The sequence below is a fragment of the Nerophis ophidion genome, linkage group LG09, assembly GCF_033978795.1.
Source record: "Nerophis ophidion isolate RoL-2023_Sa linkage group LG09, RoL_Noph_v1.0, whole genome shotgun sequence".
Lineage (NCBI taxonomy): Eukaryota > Metazoa > Chordata > Actinopteri > Syngnathiformes > Syngnathidae > Nerophis > Nerophis ophidion.
Window position 1 is genome coordinate 58,652,505 of NC_084619.1, and position 23,991 is coordinate 58,676,495.

Consider the following 23,991-nt stretch of genomic DNA (forward strand, 5'->3'; position numbering starts at 1 on the left):
GTGTGTGTATATGTATATATATGTGTGTATATACAGTATATGTACAGTATATACTGTGTATATATATGTATGTATATATATGTATGTATATGTATATATATGTGTGTGTATGTATGTATGTGTGTGTATATGTATATATATGTGTGTATATACAGTATATGTACAGTATATACTGTGTATATATATGTATGTATATATATATATTTATATATATATATGTATATATGCATATATATGTGTGTGTGTATATTTATATATATATATATATATAAATATACACACACATGGGATGGCGTGGCGCAGTGGGGAGAGTGGCCGTGCGCCCCTGGTTCAATTCCCACCTAGTACCAACCTCGTCACGTCCGCTGTGTCCTGAGCAAGACACTTCACCCTTGCTCCTGATGGGTGCTTGTTGGCGCCTTGCATGGCAGCTCCCTCCATCAGTGTGTGAATGTGTGTGTGAATGGGTAAATGTGGAAGTAGTGTCAAAGCGCTTTGAGTACCTTGAAGGTAGAAAAGCGCTATACAAGTACAACCCATTTATCATTATTTATTTATTATATATATATATATATATATATGTATATATATATATAGGCTTCACGGTGGAAGAGTGGTTAGTGCGTCTGCCTCACAATATGAAGGTCCTGAGTGGTCAGGGTTCAATCCCGGGCTCGGGATCTTTCTGTGTGGAGTTTGCATATATATATATATATATATATATATATATATATATATATATATATATATATATATATATATATATATATTTGTGTGTGTGTATATATGTGTGTGTGTGTGTGTGTGTGTGTGTATATATATATATATATATATATATATATATATATATATATATATATATATATATATATATGGTCTTCACGGTGGAAGAGGGGTTAGTGCGTCTGCCTCACAATACGAAGGTCCTGAGTGGTCAGGGTTCAATCCCGGGCTCGGGATCTTTCTGTGTGGAGTTTGCATGTTCTCCCCGTGAATGCGTGGGTTCCCTCCAGGTACTCCGGCTTCCTCCCACTTGAAATGTGGTTCTTTTATGAATTTATTATGGGTCTACTGAAAATGTGACCAGATCTGCTGGGTCAAAAGTATACATACAGCAATGTTAATATTTGATTACAATATCTTGGCAAGTTTCACTGCAATAAGGTGCTTTTGGTAGCCATCCACAAGCTTCTGCTTGAATTTTTGACCACTCCTCTTGACAAAATTGGTGCAGTTCAGCTAAATGTGTTGGTTTTCTGACATGGACTTGTTTCTTCAGCATTGTCCATACGTTTATGTCAGGACTTCAGGAAGGCCCTTCTAAAACCTTCATTCTAGCCTGATTTATCCATTCCTTTACTACTTTTGACGTGTGTTTTGGGGTCATTGTCCAAAAAATTAAGTTACAAAATTTCAGTATCAATAACAAGCTTTCATAATAGAGACACATTTAAAAAAATAAAATAAATACATGTCATCTAGGAAGTAAATGTTTATATACTACTATGGAGAGGTGGAGCCGACGGTTTGACAGAGAGGCAGGGCACGCTGGAGCCCGGCCCAAGATGGCGGCGAGGAGGCAGGGATGACGAGCGAGCGGCGAGGCGGGGCGTGCCGGGAGCGGCGCCACGAACAAGATCAGGTGTGTGGATCGCGCACCTGTCCGGTTTGCCTGCGCTGCTGCTTGTGTTTTCGTCTCTCCCTCTCGTTCCTTCATTGTTTGGGTTGTTCTCGCTCCGCACCATCACCAGCCTCATTCTCTACTCCTTCTCCCCTTTCATACAGCGAGAGGAGATGCATCAATCGTGTACAGGTGCGCGATCCACACACCTGATCTCGTTTGTGGCCCGCTTGTGGCTCGCCGCTAGCTCGCCATCCCCGCCTCCTCGCCGCCATCTTGGGCCGGGCTCCAGCGTGCCCTGCCTCTCTGTCAGACCGTCGGCTCCGCCTCTCCACAACTACGTTACCAAATAAAAATACAAATCTTTGCCAGGTGCACCTCTGCCTATAAACGACGCAGGCAAACCTACATTGTATTCACTTCCTGTCTGCAAAATAGCAATCATGGGATTGGAGTTTTTTTTGTTTTTTTTAACACTGTTGTCGAATGCTTAAAAACAACCGATGACCTAATTAATGCTTATGTCCATGCCAAGTGGCTCAGGGGTCGGAGGTCACAAGCTTTGTACACTGGCAAGAAAAAAAAAAGGGCCTTCCCCAAAGTGTTCTCACAAAGTCGGAAGCCATTGTGCAAAGGAGGCCTTGAGAAGCTATCAGGTATTTTTTTTCCCTTTTTGTTTCGTGTCAAAGTGACACCTCCCGTCCTGATCACCTGTGGTGCACTTTAATTGTCTGCAGGGGGGGTTAGTGAGGCTGAACGGCCTCGCTATTTGCCGAGCCGTCCGGCCTTCATGCATATGCACGCGGCTCATATCCATTTAGATGCAAGTCAACACCAACCGACCAGGACGCTCTGGTGGCCGTAGAGGAGACGGAAGTGTGTCTGCCATGAAAAAAAGCGCTTTTTTTTCTAACCCCCTCTTTCCCATTTCCATAAAGCGCGACGATGTGATGATTGATAGCTGGCTGGCGGGGACGCGAGGCGGCGGCTGATGGATAAATGATGTGTGCAGCGAGCGGAAACAGACGCAGATTCCATTTCAGATGTGCCAGCATCACAGCGGTGCCCCCGTATGTAGATTGTGTTCAGCCTTTATCTTTTTACCACTGATCGCACACACACACACACACACACACACACACACACACACACACACACACACACACAACATGCCCTGGAGGTGAACTCTTTATGCACACACTGGTGTTTGCCTTCATATTTTAATGGCGTTTAACGCCTCCTTTTTAAAATTAACAAACGCGCTTGTTTGGCGCCAAATGTCAGGACGTGGACTATGGCAGGGTTTGTTTTCCCGAGATGCAAAGAAATTGGAGTGGACATGACGTGAAGATAGGGTGTACTTGCCAACCCTACCGGATTTTCCGGGAGACTCCCGAAATTCAACGCCTCTCCCGAAAACCCCCCGGGACAAATTTTCAACCAAAAATCTCCCGAAATTCAGGCGGAGCTGGAGGCCACGCCCCCTCCAGCTCCATGCGGACCTGAGTGACGTGTCGACAGCCTGTTTTCACGTCCGCTTTCCTACAATATAAACAGCGAGCCTGCCCAATGACGTTATAACTGTAGAATGATCGAGGGCGAGTTCTTGGTTTCTTATGTGGGTTTATTGAATAATTGTAAACATGAATCATTTGTTTCAGCCTCGACAAAAAGTCCCTATTTTAGTAAAAAACTGCTCACTTGGAAGACACTAATGTATGACATAAGTGTCTGTATATATACACTGTGTGTAGGAGTGTGTGTGTCTGTATGTATGTATGTGTGTCTGTATGTATGTATGTATGTATGTATCTATGTATGTTTGTGTCCATCTATCTATCTATCTATCTATCTATCTATCTATCTATCTATCTATCTATCTATCTATCTATCTATCTATCTATCTATCTATCTATCTATCTATATATCGAGATATAAATGTACAGTATGTATATATATATATATAGATATATAGACACACACATATATATATATATATATATATATATATATATATCGAGATATAGATATACAGTGTATGTATGTATGTATGTATGTATATATATATATATATATATGTGTGTGTAGACACATATATCTATGTGTATATATATATATATATATGTATATGTGTGTGTAGACATATATATATATATATATATATATGTGTGTGTAGACACACATATATATATATATATATATATATATATGTATATGTGTGTAGACACATATATATATATATATATATATATATATATATATATTTCCGTTTTTAAAGTACACTGTCAAGTCTTCATGTGAAATATACCATCCCAGTCCCGTGCTGGCTTGGTAAACGTAAGGGGCGTCAAATAAAAATCAAAAATCCCCCCAAAAAATTCAAAAAATCACGATCCTTTTTTTAAACGATTCATAATTGATTAAAAAAAAAAAAAAAAAAAAGATTTGTCTTTTTTAGCAAGGCAATTTTGTTGATATCGATGCCCATATTTTCTGTACAGATGCGGATGTAATACCTTATTTATTTTTTTAAAATGTGTCTATTTTGTGGAGAAATATAGTTACTCATAGAACTGACATTCAATGTAATTAAAAGAGAAAGTATTGATTATGACTCGAATCGTTGCCCACAAGATTCACAGCCCAAGTAAATACGTCGACGGACTCAAACGTTCCAAAAAAGGAGACAGATGTTTGACGGCGGCCGTTTGGGAACCACGTGTGCTTCTCTGGGGCGCGGCAAAGCCTCGGGGTGCCGACAGCTGCCATGTGGTCCACGTCTGACTGGGCTCCTCAAACAGGGTAGGGAGGGGTCGGAAAAAAAGCCCACCCCTCTGCCCAAAGAAAGTTTACATGGACTTCTAAAGTGTATCTGACCTCCAGAAGGTCTTATCTTTGTCCATTGGATGTCAGATGAAACAAAAATTGAGCTGTTTGGCCACAATACACAGCAATATGATTGGAGGAGAAAATGTGAGGCCTTTAATTCTTACAGACAAGCATGTTTATATATATATATATATATATATATATACAGTGGGGCAAAAAAGTATTTAGTCAGCCACCGATTGTGCAAGTTCTCCCTCTTAAAATGATGACAGAGGTCTGTAATTTTCATCATAGGTACACTTCAACTGTGAGAGACAGAATGTTAAAAAAAAAATCCAGGAATTCACATTGTACGAATTTTAAATAATTTATTTGTAAATTATGGTGGAAAATAAGTATTTGGTCAACCATTCAAAGCTCTCACTGATGGAAGGAGGTTTTGGCTCAAAATCTCACAATAGATGGCCCCATTCATTCTTCCCTTAACACGGATCAATCGTCCTGTCCCCTTAGCAGAACAACAGCCCCAAAGCATGATGTTTCCACCCCCATGCTTTACAGTAGGTGTGGTGTTCTTGGGATGCAACTCAGTATTCTTCTTCCTCCAAACACGATGAGTTGAGTTTATACCAAAGAGTTCTATTTTGGTTTCATCCGACCACATGACATTCTCCCAATCCTCTGCTGTATCATCCATGTATCCATTTTGGTATAAACTCAACTCGTCGTGTTTGGAAGAAGAAGAATACTGAGTTGCATCCCAAGAACACCATACCTACTGTGAAGCATGGGGGTGGAAACATCATGCTTTGGGGCTGTTTTTATGCTAAGGGGACAGGACGATTGATCCGTGTTAAGGAAAGAATGAATGGGGCCATGTATCGTGAGATTTTGAGCCAAAACCTCCTTCCATCAATGAGAGCTTTGGATGGTTGACCAAATACTTATTTTCCACCATAATTTACAAACAAATTATTTAAAATTCCTACAATCAATCAATCAATCAATCAATCAATGTTTATCTATATAGCCCTAAATCACAAATGTCTCAAAGGACTGTACAAACCACTACAACTACGACATCCTCGGAAGAACCCACATAAGGGCAAGGAAAACTCACACCCAGTGGGCAAGTAGAATTCACACCCAGTGGGACGCCAGTGACAATGATAACTATGAGAACCTTGGAGAGGACCTCAAATGTGGGCAACCCCCCACCTCTAGGGGACCGAAAGCAATGGATGTCGAGCGGGTCTAACATGATACTTTGAAAGTTCAATCCATAGTGGCTCCAACACAGCCGCGAGAGTTCAGTTCAAAGCGGATCCAAGACAGCAGCGAGAGTCCCGTCCACGGGAAACCATGTGAATTCCTGGATTTTTTTTCCCCACATTCTGCCTCTCACAGTTGAAGTGTACCTATGATGAAAATTACAGACCTCTGTCATCATTTTAAGAGGGAGAACTTGCACAATCGGTGGCTGACTAAATACTTTTTTGCCCCACTATATTTGCCCCCTTGTAGTTCCGTGCCGTCTCAACTCCCTCCTGCACGCATAACAGGAACAGCAATTCTACTTCCGGTCGAAAGCCAGTCCACCTGCAGTGAGCAAACTCGTCCAAAAGATGGCGCCATAGCACAAACAATAACACGCCTATTCAGTATATTTGCTTGTTTTTTTTTCAACTATTTCCATCATGGCCATCAGCATGGAAAAAAAAAAACATGCACCATTTTATAGGCTGCAGGGTTCAAAGTGGAGGAAAAAAAATAGTCCGGTACTGAATATATTATTCATGGTGGGGCATTTTCACAGATTTTACCCTAACCCAAATCTGTTATTGGTGCACATCGACGCAAATAATGTCAATTAGTCCCACGTTGCTAATGATGTTTCAAGTATTCCACGTCACGTATCACGCCAATCAGGTGGTCTCAGGCATCATGGCGCTGAACTTCCTGTAAATACTCCTGCTCTATAACCAGAAAGAAGCTTGCGAAATGTCAACCACCGACCGCACAAGCGAGCCTATTATCTCCATCCCCGAGCTTTTTTTATCTGCGTCTCCGCTCGCCGCCTTTATTCGCCACGCCGCTTCTTTTCCTGGGAGGGAAGCACTCGTGCCGGGAGAGATCAGGTGTCAGGGGCCAAAGGGGGGAGGGAGGGTCCACAGAAAGAGTCAACCGGGGACGTGAATAATGGATCAGAGAGCCAAAAGGGAAGCGGAGAAAAGAAGGAAGGCGAAATTTTAAAGGGCAGGGGAAAGCAGGGGCTGGACAATGGCAGGCGGGGGAGGAGCGGGAGCGGGGTGGCGGGTGGGGTGGGGTGGTGTATGTCCACTTTAGTGGCGGTCCATCTGTCCTCAAGAACCGCATCTCTTTGCCGCCGCCAGCCCGGTCGGGACACGTTGCATAAGGCTTATCTTTTATTGAGGCGTCTATAAATACGTCTCCTGTTCTCTCGGGCTCGACCTGCGATTCCTGGTTTTTGGAAAAAAAATAAAAAATAAATACAAGATGGTCGCCAGAAAAGAAGAGCGGCGTTACGAAGCTGCAGTGACAACTTCCAACCGCAAGCATTTTATATTTGGCGAAACTGAAATGAACATCGACTTTTTAGTCTCTGATTTTTTTAGTTCAACTTTTACACTTTACTAAACGACGTCATCCCTTATTAAAGTCGGATTTTACAACTTGAACACAGCTGGAATGCGCAAGCCATCCCATAATCCAGTGATTTTCAACCTTTTTTGAGCCGAGGCACATTTTTTGCGTTGAAAAAAATCCGGACGCACACCACCAGCAGAAATCATTAAAGGGGAACATTATCACCAAACCTATGCAAGCGTCAATATATACCTTGATGTTGCAGAAAAAAGACCATGTATTTTTTTAACCGATTTCCGAACTCTAAATGGGTGAATTTTGGCAAATTAAACGCCTTTCTGTTTATCGGTCTTTTAGCGATGACGTCAGAACGTGACGTCACCGAGGTAACACAACCGCCATTTTCATTTTCACATTACAAACACCGGGTTTCTGCTCTGTTATTTTCCGTTTTTTCGACAATTTTTTGGGACCTTGGAGACATAATGCCTCGTCGGTGTGTTGTCGGAGGGTGTAACAACACTAACAGGGAGGGATTCAAGTTGCACCACCGGCAAGAAATCTGCCGCCAGACCCCCATTGAATGTGCCAGAGTGTCTTCACATTTGACCGGCGATGCTAAGACAGACATGGCACAGAGATGTATGGATAACCTGCAGATGCATTTGCAACCATTAAGTCAACGAAATCACAAAGGTGAGTTTTGTTGATGTTGTTGACTTATGTGTCAATCAGACATATTTGGTCACGGCATAACTGCCAGCTAATCGATGCTAACCTGCTACGCTAATCGATGCTAACCTGGTATTTACGCTAGCTGTATGTACATTTGAAACTAGATACCCACATTTAATGCGAAACAAACACTTACCAATCGACGGATTTAAGTTGCTCCAGTGTCACAAGATGCGAAAGTCCTGATCGTTTGGTCCGCACATTTTACCGGCGAGGCTAATAAGGCAGCCATGCTATGGGCCACTTCATTAGGTACACCCATGCTATGGGCGAATAGCGTCGATAGCTATTCGTTCAATAGCTTCAATTTCTTCTTTAATTTCGTTTTCGCTATCTGCCTCCATTTTTCGACCATCTGTTTCAATACATGCGTAATCTGTTGAATCGCTTAAGCCGCTGAAATCCGAGTCTGAATCCGAGCTAATGTCGCTATATCTTGCTGTGGTAACCGCCATGTTGTTAGTATTGGCAGCACTGTGTGACGTCACAGGTAAATGGATAGTGGTTTCGAAGATAGCGAAAATAAGGCACTTTAAAGCTTTATTTAGGGATATTCCGGGACCGGTAAAATTTTGAAAAAAACTTCAAAAAATACAACAAGCCACTGGGAACTGATTTTTATTGTTTTTAACCCTTTTGAAATTGTGATAATGTTCCCCTTGACAGTAAAACGTTGTTGTCGAAATTGTTGGATACGACTTTAAACCATAACCGAGCAATATAGGTTTTGTCTCAAAGTAGGTGTACTGTCACCACCTGTCACATCACACCCGGACTTATTTTGAGTTATCCTGTGTGTAGTGTTTTAGTTCTGGTCTTGGCTCCTATTTTGCTGGCTTTTTCTCTTTTTTTGGTATTTTCCTGGAGCAGTTTCATGTCTTCCTTTGAGCGATATTTCCCGCATATACTTAGTTTTAGCAATCAAGAATATTTCAGTCGTATTTATCCTTCTTTGTGGGGACATTGTTGATTGTCATGTCATGTTCTGATGTACATTGTGGACGCCGCCTTTGCTGCACAGTAAGTCTTTGCTGTCGTCCAGCATTCAATTTTTATTTACTTTGTAACCAGTTCAGTTTTAGTTTCGTTCTGCATAGCCTTCCCTAAGCTTCAATGCCTTTTCTTAAGGGGCACTCGTATTTTGTTTGTTTTTGGTTTAAGCATTAAACACATTTTTACCTGCACGCTGCCTCCCGCTGTTCCCGACATCTACAAAGCAATTAGCTACCGGCTGCCACCTACTGATATGGAAGAGTATTACACGGTCACTGCCTAGCTCTCGACAGCACGACACTCAACAACAACACATCCTTTGCACTGTTTGCAGACTATTATTACTGGTTTGCAAAAAAATATTTTTAACCCAAATAGGTGAAAATACATAATCTCCCACGGCACACCAGACTATATCTCACGGCGCGGCACAGTGGTTGAAAAACACTGCCATAATCCTTTCACAGTCGCTCTGTTGCTAGGCGGAATTGGTGGACACACATTTTCCGATGATCGCTAATGACGTTGCGGAGCATTCGCGACTACGGCTGGGGAGTAAAAACTGTCAAGATCTGTAGTCTGGATCCTTTTGTTTGTTATTTTCTGTTAGTTTTAGTTACCATGACGACTCATTAGTTTCACCTGTCTCATGCGTTCGGATCACGCACCTGCTCTACTATTTAAGCCTGTTTTGCCAGGAAGTCGTCCAGGCGACATTACTCTGTATTTGCTCTGTTCATGCCATAGATTCATGCTCTGCCAAGTAAGTTTTTGTCATGTTCCGTGGTCTGGATTATGTTTTGTTATTTTTCTGCTAGTCTTGGACTCCATTAGTTCCTGTCCTTGTGCACCCTTGTTTTAGTTTCCATGATGACTCCATTGCTTCCTGTTTTTTCACTCCCTTTTGTCGCCATGGTTACTTATTGTATTCACCTGTCTCTGATTAGTGCTCGCCGGCTCACCTGCGTCCTGAGCACTAATCAGAGGCAGTATTTAAGCTTGTCATTTTCAGTCAGTCCTTTTGGCGTCATTGTTCTTTTCTTGCTCTGTGCTGACTTGTTTCATGCCTTGCCATAGTTTCATGCTTCATGCCATGCCAAGTAAGTTTTTATTTATTTTTGTCCATAGATAGGTCTAAGTTGTGTTCACGCCTCGTGTGCCTTTTAGTTGGTTCCTTTTTTTTTGGTGAAGATTAAATCATATTTTTACCTACAAGCCTTGCTCCGATTTGTCCGTCTGCCTTCCTGGAAGAACGACCTCGCAGCAAGCTGCGACCCCCCCATTATGACAGTTTTGTTTCTTCATGCCACAGTTTGAGAGTTTTGTTTCATGTCCATAGCTTCTGCCTATGTATTAGTTTTTGTATCATACGCTAAGTTGTGCCTTCGCCTTGTGCGCCCTTTGGTTTGTACCTATTGATAGTGAATAATTAAATATGTTCCTACCTTCACGCATGGTCCAGAATAGTCCATTTGCATCCCGGGAGAACAAACCCCGCAGCATGCTGCGACTCCCCCGTTATGACAAAAATGACATCAGTATCTCGATACCAATATTTTGGTACCGGTACCAAACTTATTTTGATACTTTTCGGTATTTTTCTAAAAGAAGGGGACCACAAAAAATTGCATTATTGTCTTTATTTTAACAAAAAATCTTAGGTTACATTAAACTTTTTTTTTCTTATTGCAAGTTTGTCCTTAAATAAAATAGTGAACATACTAGACAACTTGTATTTTAGTAGTAAGTAAACAAACAAAGACTCCTAATTAGTCTGCTGACATATGCAGTAACATACTGTGTCATTTATCATTCCATTATTTTGTCAAAATGATTAAGGACAAGTGGTAGGAAATTAATTATTAATCTACTTCATCATTTACTGTTTATCTGCTTACTTTCTCTTTTAACATATTTAAGCTACACTTCGGTTAAAATGTATTAATCACTTATTCTTCTGTTGTATGATACTTTACATTAGTTTTGGATGATACCACAAAATTGGGTATCGATCCAATACCAAATAGTTGCAGGATCATACATTGGTCATATTCAAAGTCCTCATGTGTACAGGGACATATTTACTGAGTTTATAAACATAATATACAACAAAAGAAGATGTGAAGCCAAAAAATATCGATGTAATCATAGTAGTCTTGACTAGATACGCTACTGTACTTGGTATCATTACAGTGGATCTCAGGTGTAGATCCACCTAAGGCGTTTCTCTACATTTTGACGCCGGTGAGCTACGGTGTGTAGTGAAGCATGTTTAGCTATTCCTCGTCATGCAGAGATGATACTTGAATAGGGCTTTGGAACCCCAAAATTTTAGCAAAACCCTGGAATTTTTTTAGAACTTGTAAAAAAAGGTAGTTTAAATTTCCAGCATGGTGGAATGTGTTGAAGGTGGAATGGTTTGAATCAGTTGAATAATGTGGAAATTTGAAAAAGGGGAAATTCATTTTCAGTGTGAAAATGTGCCGGAAAACCTGGAATTCTGGGAAATCTAGGACTTTTTGGAATATGTCAAGGAAAAACCCGCGATTTCCGAATAGGCTGAACAGTTTTGAAGTTGGAACGGTTTGAATCGGATGAATAATGTGGAAGGTCCAGCGCGCCAAAATCTGGAGAAGATAAATAACTAGATGAGGCAATTCCTGAATTGCCAATGCTGAAGTTAAACTGAAATCCTGGAGTTTTTTTTTTGATTTGTTGAAGTACAGCACAGAATTCCCAAACAGGCTGGGTATTTTAAAGTTGGAACAATTTGAATCAGATCAAAAATGTGGGTGTTGTGGACCTTTGAAGCATGTCCCAATTGATTTCAATAGGAATTTCCCCCAAAATTGGGAATTTCGGGAAAAGCTGGATTTTTTTTGAAAATGGTAAAAAAAAACTAGAATGGTCTGAATGAGTTGAAATGGTTGGTGTTGGAGTTTTTTTCAAATCGGTCGACAAATGTTGAAGTAGTAACATGTTCAGTTGAGAAATGGTATTACGGAATTCCTGGAATTTCGGTACAACCGGGAATTTTGTCCAGTTCAAAAAACAACTTCGTTTTTTTGTCCTGATTAAGAAGAACGTTTTGACCGATAAACGGTTGAAGTGGGCTAAAAAATGTGGGAGGAGTAGTCAACAGAAAAAAGAGTGGAAGTAGGGCTCTGGGACACCAGGAATTTGGCAAAATCCTGGAATTTTTATTGAAAAAAAAAAAAAAAAGTGGGTCCAGGATGGTGGAATGTGTGGAAGGTAGAATGGTTTGAATTGGTTGAAAAATGTGGAAATGGTGGAAGTTTGAAAAATGGCCAATTAATTTTCAATGGTGGAAAATGTGCCAGAAAACCTGGAATTCTGGGAAACATGGGAATTTTTGGAATTTGCCAAGGAAAAACCTGCGTTTTCTGCATAGGCTGAACAGTTTTGAAGTTGGAACGGTTTGAATCGGATGAAAAATGCGAAAAGTAGAGCGCGCCAAAATCTGAAGCAGACAAATAATAACTCAATAGGAATACTCCAATGCTGAATTTAAACTGAAGTCCTGGATTTTTTTTTTTAGATTTGTTGAAGTAGAGCACACAATTCCCAAACAGGCTTGGTATTTTGAAGTTGGAACAATTTGAATCAGATCAAAAATGTGGGTGTTGTGGACCTTTGAAGCATGCCCCATTGATTTCAATAGGAATTTCCCCCAAAATTGGGAATTTCGGGAAAAGCTGGAATTTTTTTTGAAAATGGTAAAAAAAACTTGAATGGTCTAAATGAGTTGAAATGGTTGGTGTTGGATTTTTTTCAAATCGGTCGACAAATGTTGAAGTAGTAACATGTTGAATTGAGAAATGGTATTACGGAATTCCTGTAATTTCGGTAAAACCGGGAATTTTTCCAGTTCAAAAAACAACTTCGTTTTTTTGTCCTGATTAAGAAGAACGTTTTGACCGATAAACGGTTGAAGTGGGCTAAAAAATGTGGGGGGAGTAGTCAACAGAAAAAAGAGTGGAAGTAGGGCTCTGGGACACCAGGAATTTGGCAAAATCCTGGAATTTTTATTGAAAAAAAAAAAAGTGGGTCCAGGATGGTGGAATGTGTGGAAGGTAGAATGGTTTGAATTGGTTGAAAAATGTGGAAATGGTGGAAGTTTGAAAAATGGCCAATTAATTTTTAATGGTGTAAAATGTGCCAGAAAACCTGGAATTCTGGGAAACCTGGGAATTTTTGGAATTTGCCAAGGAAAAACCTGCGTTTTCTGCATAGGCTGAACAGTTTTGAAGTTGGAACGGTTTGAGTCGGATGAAAAATGCGAAAAGTAGAGCGCGCCAAAATCTGAAGCAGACAAATAATAACTCAATAGGAATACTCCAATGCTGATTTTAAACTGAAGTCCTGGATTTTTTTTTTTAGATTTGTTGAAGTAGAGCACACAATTCCCAAACAGGCTTGGTATTTTGAAGTTGGAACAATTTGAATCAGATCAAAAATGTGGGTGTTGTGGACCTTTGAAGCATGCCCCATTGATTTCAATAGGAATTTCCCCAAAAATTGGGAATTTCGGGAAAAGCTGGATTTTTTTTGAAAATGGTAAAAAAAACTTGAATGGTCTAAATGAGTTCAAATGGTTGGGGTTGGATTTTTTTCAAATCGGTCGACAAATGTTGAAGTAGTAACATGTTGAATTGAGAAATGGTATTACGGAATTCCTGTAATTTCGGTAAAACCGGGAATTTTTCCAGTTCAAAAAACAACTTTGTTTTTTTGTCCTAAATAAGAAAAATATTTTGACCAATGAACGATTGAAGTGGGTTAAAAAATGTGGGAGGAGTAGTCAACAGAAAAAAGGGTGGAAATAGAGCCCTGGGACACAGGGAATTTGGCAAAATCCTGGAATTTTTTATTGAAAAAAAAAAAAAAGTAGGTTAAATGTCCAGGATGGTGCAATGTGTTGAAGGTAGAATGGTTTGAATTGGTTGAAAAATGTGGAAATGGTGGAAGTTTGAAAAATGGCCAATTAATTTTGAAATGTGGAAAATGTGCTGGAAAACCTAGAATTCTGGGAAACCTGGGAATTTTTGGAATTTGGTCAGGAAAAACCTGCGTTTTCCGCTTAGGCTGAACAGTTTTGAAGTTGGAACGGTTTGAATCGGATGAAAAATGCTGAAAGTAGAGCGCGCCAAAATCTGAAGCAGACAAATAATAACTGGATAGGAATACTCCAATGCTGAATTTAAACTGAAATCCTGGAATTTTTTTTTTTTTAGATTTGTTGAAGTAGAGCACACAATTCCCAAACAGGCTGGGTATTTTGAAGTTGGAACAATTTGAATCAGATGAAAAATGTGGGTGTGGTGGAACTTTGAAGCATGTCCCATTGATTTCAATGGGAATTTCCCGAAATTTGGGAATTTCTGGAAAAAGCTGGATTTTTTTTAAAAATTGTAAAAAACTCTATTGGTCTGAATGGGTTGAAAGGGTAGGAGTTGGATTTTTTTCAAATCGGCCGAGAAATGTTGAAGTAGTAACATGTTGAATTGAGAAATACTATTACGGAATTCCTGTAATTCCGGTAAAACCGGGAATTTTTCCAGTTAAAAAAACAACTTTGTTTTTTTGTCCTGATTAAGAAGAACGTTTTGACCGATAAACGGTTGAAGTGGGCTAAAAAATGTGGGAGGAGTAGTCAACAGAAAAAAGAGTGGAAATAGGGCTCTGGGACACCAGGAATTTGGCAAAATCCTGGAATTTGTATTGAAAAAAAAAAAAAAAAGTAGGTTAAATGTCCAGGATGGTGGAATGTGTTGAAGGTAGAATGGTTTGAATTGGTTGAAAAATGTGGAAATGGTGGAAGTTTGAAAAATGGCCAATTAATTTTGAAATGTGGAAAATGTGCTGGAAAAACCTAGAATTCTGGGAAACCTGGGAATTTTTGGATTTTTTTAAGGAAAACCCCGCGTTTTCGGCATAGGCTGAACAGTTTTGAAGTTGGAACAGTTTGAATCGGATGAAAAATGCTGAAAATAGAGTGCGCCAAAATCTGAAGAAGACAAATAATAACTCGATGGGAATACTCCAATGCTGAATTTAAACCGAAATCTTGGATTTTTTTTTTTAGATTTGGTGAAGTAGAGCACACAATTCCCAAACAGGCTGGGTATTTTGAAGTTGGAACAATTTGAATCAGATGAAAAATGTGGGTGTTGTGGACCTTTGAAGCATGTCCCATTGATTTCAATAGGAATTTCCCCAAAAATTAGGAATTTCGGGAAAAGTTGGATTTTTTTGGAAAATGGTAAAAAACTTGAATGGTCTGAATGAGTTGAAATGGTTGGTGTTAGAATTTTTCAAATCGGTCGACATGTTGAATTAAGAAATGGTATTACAGAATTCCTGGAATTTCGGGAAAACCTGGAATTTTTCCAGTTAAAAAAACACCTTCGTTTTTTTTCCTGATTTAGAGGAAGATCTGATAGCTCAGTTACAGCTCATTTTATAACCCATTCTGTGTATTATGTTGCACGATTGCGCCAAGTAAAATTCCTGGTTTGTAAACCCGTTCTCAAACAATGGCAACAAAAACTCTTCTGATTCTGATTAAAGCATTGAAAGAAAACTACTGAGCTCCAAACAGCTGTCCCGTGTGCTCAGTAAGCACCAATGATCAGAAAAGTGGTTCAAAACATTAAGAACAAAAATATTGAATTGGCCTTGAATATTCAAAAATTTGAAAATATGCGTGTAAAATTGATGGTTTGGCGCTGACGAAATTAATTTGATGTACAAGAATGCTCTCTAACAAAGATTTTCAAACGCTTTCAAACATTTGCTGCACTCTGAAAACCGTCAGCAGATTTGAGGGTAATAGTCTTAGTACTGGCAGTACTGTATAAACAAAGACCTTGTATTTTACTGCAATGAAACGTTCAGCTCAGTCCCAGGAGTTTCACTGGGAAAATACTGAAAATTCCAAACAATACGCCGCTACTACTTTCCTGTGCTTTGAACCCTGTGGCCTAAAAGAAACAGTGCAGCTAATTTATGGATTTTTTGGTCGCTGACGGCCGTAATGCAAATAGTTTTAAAAAAAAGGAAAAAAGCAAGACACTGAAAAGGTGGTAGCGGGGGTGTATATTGTAGCGTCCCGGAAGAATTAGTGCTGCAAGGGGTTCTGTGTATTTGTTCTGTTGTGTTTATGTTGTGTTATGGTGCGGATGTTCTCCCGAATGTGTTTGTCATTCTTGTTTGGTGTGGGTTCACAGGGTGAAGCATATTTGTAACAGTGTTAAAGTTGTTTATACGGCCGCCCTCAGTGTGACCTGTATGGCTGTTGACCAAGTATGCTTTGCATTCACAAATGCGTGTTTGTAAAAGCCGCGCATATTATGTGACTAAGCCGGCACGCTGTGTGTATGGGGGAAAAGTGGACTTGATGACAGGTTTTATATATATAAATAGATAAATATATACACATAAATACATACATAAATATATATATATATATATATATATATATATATATATACATATATATATATATGTGTATATATATATATATGTATACATACATGTATTGTGTGTGTCTATGTATGGACATGTGTGTGTGTGTGTGTGTGTGTGTGTGTACATGTGTATATAATGTGTGTATATTTGTATATGTATGTGTGTGTATATGTATCTATATGTATGTCTTTACATGTATGTATATGTGTATACAGTATGTATACATATGTATGTATATGTGTATGTACATGTATATATATGTGTATGTATATTTTTATTTATGTATACATATGTATATATATGTATATGTATATATATAAATATATTTGTGTATATACACGTATATATATATATGTGTATAACCACTGGGTGTGAGTCCCACTGGGTGTGAGTTTTCCTTGCCCTTATGTGGGCTCTACCGAGGATGTCGTTGTGGTTTGTGTTGTGGTTTGTGCAGCCCTTTGAGACACTAGTGATTTAGGGCTATATAAATAATCATTGATTGATTGATATATGTGCATATATGTATATATGTGTATATATGTATATATATATACATGTATACATACTGTACATATGTATACATACATTTTGTGTGTATATATATATGTGTGTGTGTGTGTGTGTGTGTGTATGCATATGTATGTATATATGTGTATACATACATATGTATATATGTGTATGTATGTTTATATATGTATGTGTATATATATATATATTTATATATATATATATATATGTATATGTATATAAGTGTAAATATTCATGTGTGTATATATATAAATATGTATGTATGTCATTTTTTCAAACCTATATATATGTATGTAGCATATATGAACATATATTTGTATGTTTCTATATATATATATATATATATATATATATATATATATATATATGTTTGTGTACATATGTATGTATATGTATTAATTTGTATATATATGTGTATATATACATCTATAGGGGTGTGTGTATATGAATATATATATATATATATACACATATATATATATATATATATATATATATATATATATATATATATATATATATATATATATATATATATATATATATATATATACACATGTATATATATATATATATATATATATGTGTGTGTGTGTATACAGTATATATTTACATACATACACGCTTGTTTAGGCATTGGTAGTTCTTGCTTTGGTTTTTGGTTGAGACCAGGGATCTTGGGCTCGAAAAGGTTGGTGACCACGGATATATATGATTAGCAAAGGTACACACGCCATCCCTCTATACTTCTATATATCCATCTATTTGTTGCTATTGTACTACTAATATTGATTTTTTTTATCTTCTGTAAATTAATGACATTCACTATCATTACCAAAGGTATCATTTTTATTTTTATTTTTTACAAATGAATTAATTCGTATTTTTCTCTTAATCGGGTAAAAAAAAAAAAAAAAAAAAAAAAGATCAAAATTTGGCTAAAAGAATAAAAAAGATAAATCCTCCAAATTTGTCATGTCCAGCAAGTTTAGAAAATTTTGGGGTAGAATTTTATCAAACACAACCAGTTTTCTTTTAAGTCATACAACAATTGATAAGAGCTGTTGATCTATTTTATGGAGAAATGTAGTCAATCATAGAACTGGCATCCAATGTTACCAAAAAAGTATTGATTTTGAATCGGTCATCGATTCCGAATGGAATCGTGTGGTCCCCACAGCCGTATTAACTATTGTTTATTTCTGACGGTAAAATGGCGCAATGTGCAAGGAAGAGATGTATCATTTTGTTAAACCACTTTAATAAAGTATTCAAAAAAATAATAATTATTGACATCGACCAGTACAAAACACAGTTCACCAAACCATCATTTCACCAGAGATGGATGTGTGGAAACTTCTGCGTGGCGTCATAAACAAGCTTAAGAAAGTCGATCAAGTTTCCTACCTGAGCAGATCAATTTCATCAGCATGAACTCGTGTTCACAGCCTTTCCTCCCGGCGCATGTCAACAGGCAGGAAGCCAACTGCAACTGGTCTCCGGCACACGTCGCTGCCGAGCACGCCACTGCGAGAGGGACGGGAGGAGAGGAGGAGGGAGGAGAGGAGGAGGAGTCAGAGCCCACGGAGGAGTCAGAGCCCACCCAAGCAAAGAAACAACACGCAGGTAGATGGACTAACAGGAAGTGAACGAGAGAGGAGAGTGTGCTGTTTATAAAGCCTTGTGGCTTGGTGTGTGTGTGTGTGTGTGTGTGTGTGTGTGTGTGTGCGCAATTTGTTCAATGAACAATGGAGACATCAAAGAAGAAAGCTGTAGGTGCGGCCGCCTTTAGCAACACATACACAGCCGGTGTTTCATTGATTACATTCCCGAAAGAGGACGGTGAAGCTTTACTATGGAACAGAGCGGTCAAGCGAACACGGTTGGATTGGACCACACACACAAAGTACAGTGTATTATGCAGCGATCATTTCAAAAGATCGTGTTTCGAAGAGGGTCCCTAGCGAAGGGCAGAGATGGGTATCGCCACCACCCGTCGACTGGTGCTGAAGAAAGGTGTGGGGCCGACCGACAGGTTGTACAGGTACGACCATATAATCTCACTAAAACACTAGTAACACAATAAGCAGATAAGGGATTTTCCAGAATGATCCTAGTAAATTGATCTAATAACATCTGAATAGCTCCCACTGTATAGTCTTTTTTTTTTTTTTTTTTTAGTCCTTCACTCTCACTTTCCTCATCCACAAATCTTTCATCCTCGCTCAAATTAATGGGGAAATCGTCACTTTCTTGGTCCGAATCGCTCTCGCTGCTGGTGGCCAGGATTGTAAACAATGTTCAGATGTGAGGAGCTCCACAACCCGTGACGTCACGCGCACATCGTCTGCTACTTCCGGTACAGGCAAGGCTTTTTTATTAGTGACCAAAAGTTGCAAACTTTATCATCGATGTGCTCTACTAGATCCTTTCATCAAAAATATGGCAATATCGCGAAATGATCAAGTATGACACATAGAATGGACCTGCTATCCCCGTTTAAATAAGAAAATCTCATTTCAGTAGGCCTTTAGGGGACTTCTGACGGTATGGGGACCAGAAAAAACAGGTCCCCTAAAGGGAAACCCTTTTAAATGATAGTCAGATCCATTCTGAAGAGGCCTAAGTGATTTTTAAGTTTTGGCCTCATAAAACATGTTTACTTAAAAGTAAACATGTTCAACATATAATTTGAACTTTTTTTTTTTTTAAATGGTCCTCAGTAGTCACGTACACATTTGTGTGAATTAAGCACACGTCCAGGGTGTACACCGCCTTGCGTCCGATTGTAGCTGAGATAGGCACCAGCGACCCCAAAGGGAATAAGCGGCAGAAAATGGATGGATGGTCCCCATGAACCATATTAACTCTTTTTCCCCAGGGTCCCCACTAAGTATGATCAGCACATTACTTCCTCAATCCAGAGATTTAAAGACGTGTATGAGCTAACTGGGCAGTGGCCATTTTACCTCATTTTTTTTCTATGCCTCCACAACCTGTAGAAAGGGTGGTCCCCACAAGTCATGATCAAAACTTGGTCCCTAGTGATAACAAGCATGTGTGTGTGTGTTCTGGAAATGCTGAATTACTGGGGACATCGCTTTGTTTACACAGTCACCTTTAGGGGACTTCTGACGGTATGAGGGAAACCTTTTTAAATGATAGATCCATTCTGAAGATGCCTAAGTGATTTTTAAGCTTTGGCCCATAAATTTGGGTTACTTTTGTTTTCGTGTTTCAAATATTGGTAAAAGAGAAAATGTATTTTTGTCACGACCGGGCCGCATGGTGATGCGGGGGTTGTTCTCCCAGGAAGCAAGAGGACGACTCCGGATAGGACTTGCAGGTAACAACTTATATTAATCTTTACCGAACACAAACAGGTATTAAACGGAAAACAAACCGACGGAACAAGGTGCCGAGCGCACCGGAAGCTAAGGCTATAACTTAGCACGGACTAGAGCATGGAACAAAACTTCCTGGGCAAAGGTGTGACGCAAAAAATGAAGCCAGAACGAGTGATCAACAAAGGTAAACTTAAATAGTAGTGTCTTGATTAGATACAGGTGTGTCCCAAACAAAAGAGGCAGGTAAAAAAAACAGAACTGAAGGACTCTAAGACTAGCAGAATTTAACTAACAGTTCTGATCGATCGCACAAGCAGCCATACATTCATGGCGGGTAGGGTTGTACGGTACACCGGTGTTATTGTAGTACCGCGATACTAATGAATCATTTTCGGAGGAGCATGTTCGGCAGCGCACAGTCACAGAATACTTACAAGCAAACACAGTGTGGAGACGGAAAAGGGAGGACGGGTGCATTTTGGCTTGAAAACTAACGATAAAGGTGAAGTTATAACACTGAAACACCCCAAAGAAGAGTTGCTTTTAGACATGGCTAGCTAGTTAGCTAGCAGCTAACGTCCATCCGCCGTCGGCAGTGTTTTAGCTACTTCTAAATCACGCATCCTGGTCTCCATGGCGACAAATAAAGTACGTTTCTTACAAGTATCATCCTTGCATGACGAAGAATAGCTAAACGTGATTTAGTACACACCGTAGCTCACCAGCGTCAAAATGTAAACAAACGCCATGGGTGGATCTACACCTGACATCCACTGTAATGATATCAAGTACAGGCACGTATCTCGTCGATACTACTATGATTACGTCGATATTTTTTGGCATCACATAATTTTCTTTCGTTTTAAAAAAATTTATATTATATTTATAAACTCAGGAAATACGTCCCTGGACGCATGAGGACTTTGAATATGACCAATGTATGATCCTGTAACCACTTGGTATCGGATTGATACCCAAATTTGTGGTATCATCCAAAACTAATGTATAGTATCCAAACAACAGAAGAGTTAGTGATTATTACATTTTAACACTTGTCCTTAATAATTTTGACAAAAAAATAGAATGATAAATGACACAATATGCTACCTCATACGTTAGCAGACTAATTAAGAGCCTTTGTTTGTTTACTTAGTACTAAAAGACCAGTTGTCTTGTATGTTCACTATTTTATTTAAGGACTTAAGTGAAATAAGAAACATGTTTAACGTAACCTAAGATTTTTTGTTAAAATAACAAAATGCAATTTTTATGTAGTCTGTCACTGTATGTGCCCGTTAGCTGCATTGCTGAATCTGAAGGTCTCTGGCAGATTTGGTACAGCATGGCAACATAAGCTACCTGAATTCTGATTGGATTAAAAACTCTATAACCTAAAAACAGCGCTGGAAGGAGCATAATATAACACGAAGAGATTATGAATACTTTTAGATATTTAGGGAAAGTAAATCAAAAATTACTTTTATATTTAATTATGATTATGATTTCTGGTTTTGTTAGGCCAGCAGAGAAGGGCTTGCACACCGCTGCCTACATTTCATCGGTATGTTGCAAACAAACCATCACCAATCGTACACCGTGAGCCTACTGTCCTTAAAAGTGCTCCAACAGGAAATGCAGACCAGTTCCAAGAACTATAAACCCGTGTCCACTTTTGCCAGAAAACCCACATGCAGTTAGAGATGGGTGCCTTTCACACATTTGAACCGATACAGTACCTTTTCCCGGTACAACTGAATCGAAACTGGTTCTCTTTGATACTTTTCTAAATAAATGTGACCGCAAAAATTTCAATATTGGCTTTATTTTAACAATACAATCTTAGGGTGCATTAAACATGTTTCAATCTGGTTGAAAATGCAAATCGTGGACCAAAACCCGAACTGACCGTTTGTTTTTCTGAGTCGGAGTAGAGGATTGCTGGGTGATTAAACCGATATTGTCAAACTTGGGCTTGGATTGAGGTTGTTTCTTTGACGCAGAAGATGATTTGCACGAGCGAGACGTGAATGTGAGTACATTTTTTTATTTATTTATACACTATAATACAAAACAGGGAAAAATGGCGGATAATAATCTAGGCTATGAGACACAAACAGGAAACCAAAACACTTGCTCGATGGCATGAATAATGGACATAAACAAAAAAGACTTAGCACAAAGGCAATTGACTATGAACTATAAACAAAACTTACATGACAAGAAACTGTGAACGAGGGCATGACGGTCGGAACAGCATAGGTAGGGTGTGTGAAGATGCCAGCCTGAACACTTGGCAACTACCGGTTTAAATAATACCAATGATAACTGAGGACAGGGGCGTGACACGACAGGTGAAAAACTAATGAGTTGTCATGGAGACGAAAACAAACCCGGAAGTGCCAAGACAGAACTAAATGTCCAAAAAACTAAACATAACTTGACCAAACATGGCAAAAACTAAAACATAATCTTACAGGCGTGACAGATAACAATACATGGTTTATGGCGGTAGACACGTAATGTATAGCAATAAAAGAAAGCGTTCGATATTTTATTTTTTCTTCTTTGTCAGAAGAAAGTGGAAGTCATTTTCAGACCAATCATTTTTGCCGCGCTCACCCTTTAGAGCACAGCTGTACCTTCCTGGCACCAAACCTGCAGAAAATAGTTCTTGTCAGGTCTCTCTACATTTACATTTTCACACTTTGCACTAATTTCTTACACTTTATGAAGCATTTGTTACATATTCCTCCACTTTAACATCTTATTGTGAAAAAAAAATCAAGAGTTATCGACATCGATCGATATAAAACACCTAAATCGTGATACAGTTTTCAGCTGATTCCTGTTCGATCCCAAAACCTTGGTTCCTGTTGGATGTTGTGTTCAGGTCCTGGAATATGCGTTATGCAGGCCTTCTGGGAATATTTGAGAGGTTGAACAAGCTTGAAGAACAAACGGCTCCAGTGTCTGTTTATCCTGAAGCGTGAAGTCCAGCCTGTAGCATTTGCAGTCCCTCCATGCCTTCAAAAGTTGTGAGGCTTATTTTGAATCAACCAGTTCCTTGTAACATGAACTTCAAAAAGCACAGGATTTTAGCAGAACTTGGAAAACAAATACTGCATTGATGTTTTACTCGTTTTATAACACACAGACTGGATGGCAGTGGAAGCACATACTTGGACCTCATTGTCAAATTACTGTACTGTTGTATTGAATAGGAATTTTTTTTTTAAAAGTGTCAGAAGACCGTTCCCTCGAAAAACACAAAGTTCAACACCGTAATATCTGATGAGTCCTCTTAGCATTCACCATTGTGAAGATTTACAGAAGCAGTACGACACTGCCTGGGCTGCTAAGCTAAGACCTAGGGTTTACAATATGTATATGTATTTACATATACATATATGTATATAAGTGTATACGTATGTGTGTACGCATGTATATATGTGTATACGTATGTGTATACGTATGTGTATACAGTACCTATGTGTATATGTAATGTGTATTTGTGTATACGTATACACATACTTTATGTGTATACGTATACACATACTTATACACATCATTTATGTGTATAAGAATGTGTATATGCATATACGTACGTGTATATGTACGTGTAAACGTGTATGTACTGTATATGTGTATACGTATGTGTATACGTGTACATACATGTGTATATGTATATGTGTATATGTTTACATGTATATATATATACAAATGTGTATGCGTTTACGTTTAAGTGTATACATCTGTGTTTAAGTATTTGTGTATACATATATGTGTATACGTATATATGTATAGGTGTATGTATACAGGTATATGTGTATACGCATG

At 38.8% G+C, this 23,991-nt stretch overlaps 1 protein-coding gene across 1 annotated transcript in view; it reads right to left on the reverse strand.

Moving 5' to 3' along the window:
• bean1 (brain expressed, associated with NEDD4, 1) overlaps positions 1-23,991 on the reverse strand; it is an 82,650-nt gene that overhangs the window by 39,020 nt on the left and 19,639 nt on the right. Inside the window, exon 2 of the mRNA XM_061911357.1 lies at positions 18,215-18,334. Within this exon, the coding sequence (XP_061767341.1) occupies positions 18,215-18,334 (120 nt within the window). The remainder of the gene's footprint in view (positions 1-18,214; positions 18,335-23,991) is intronic.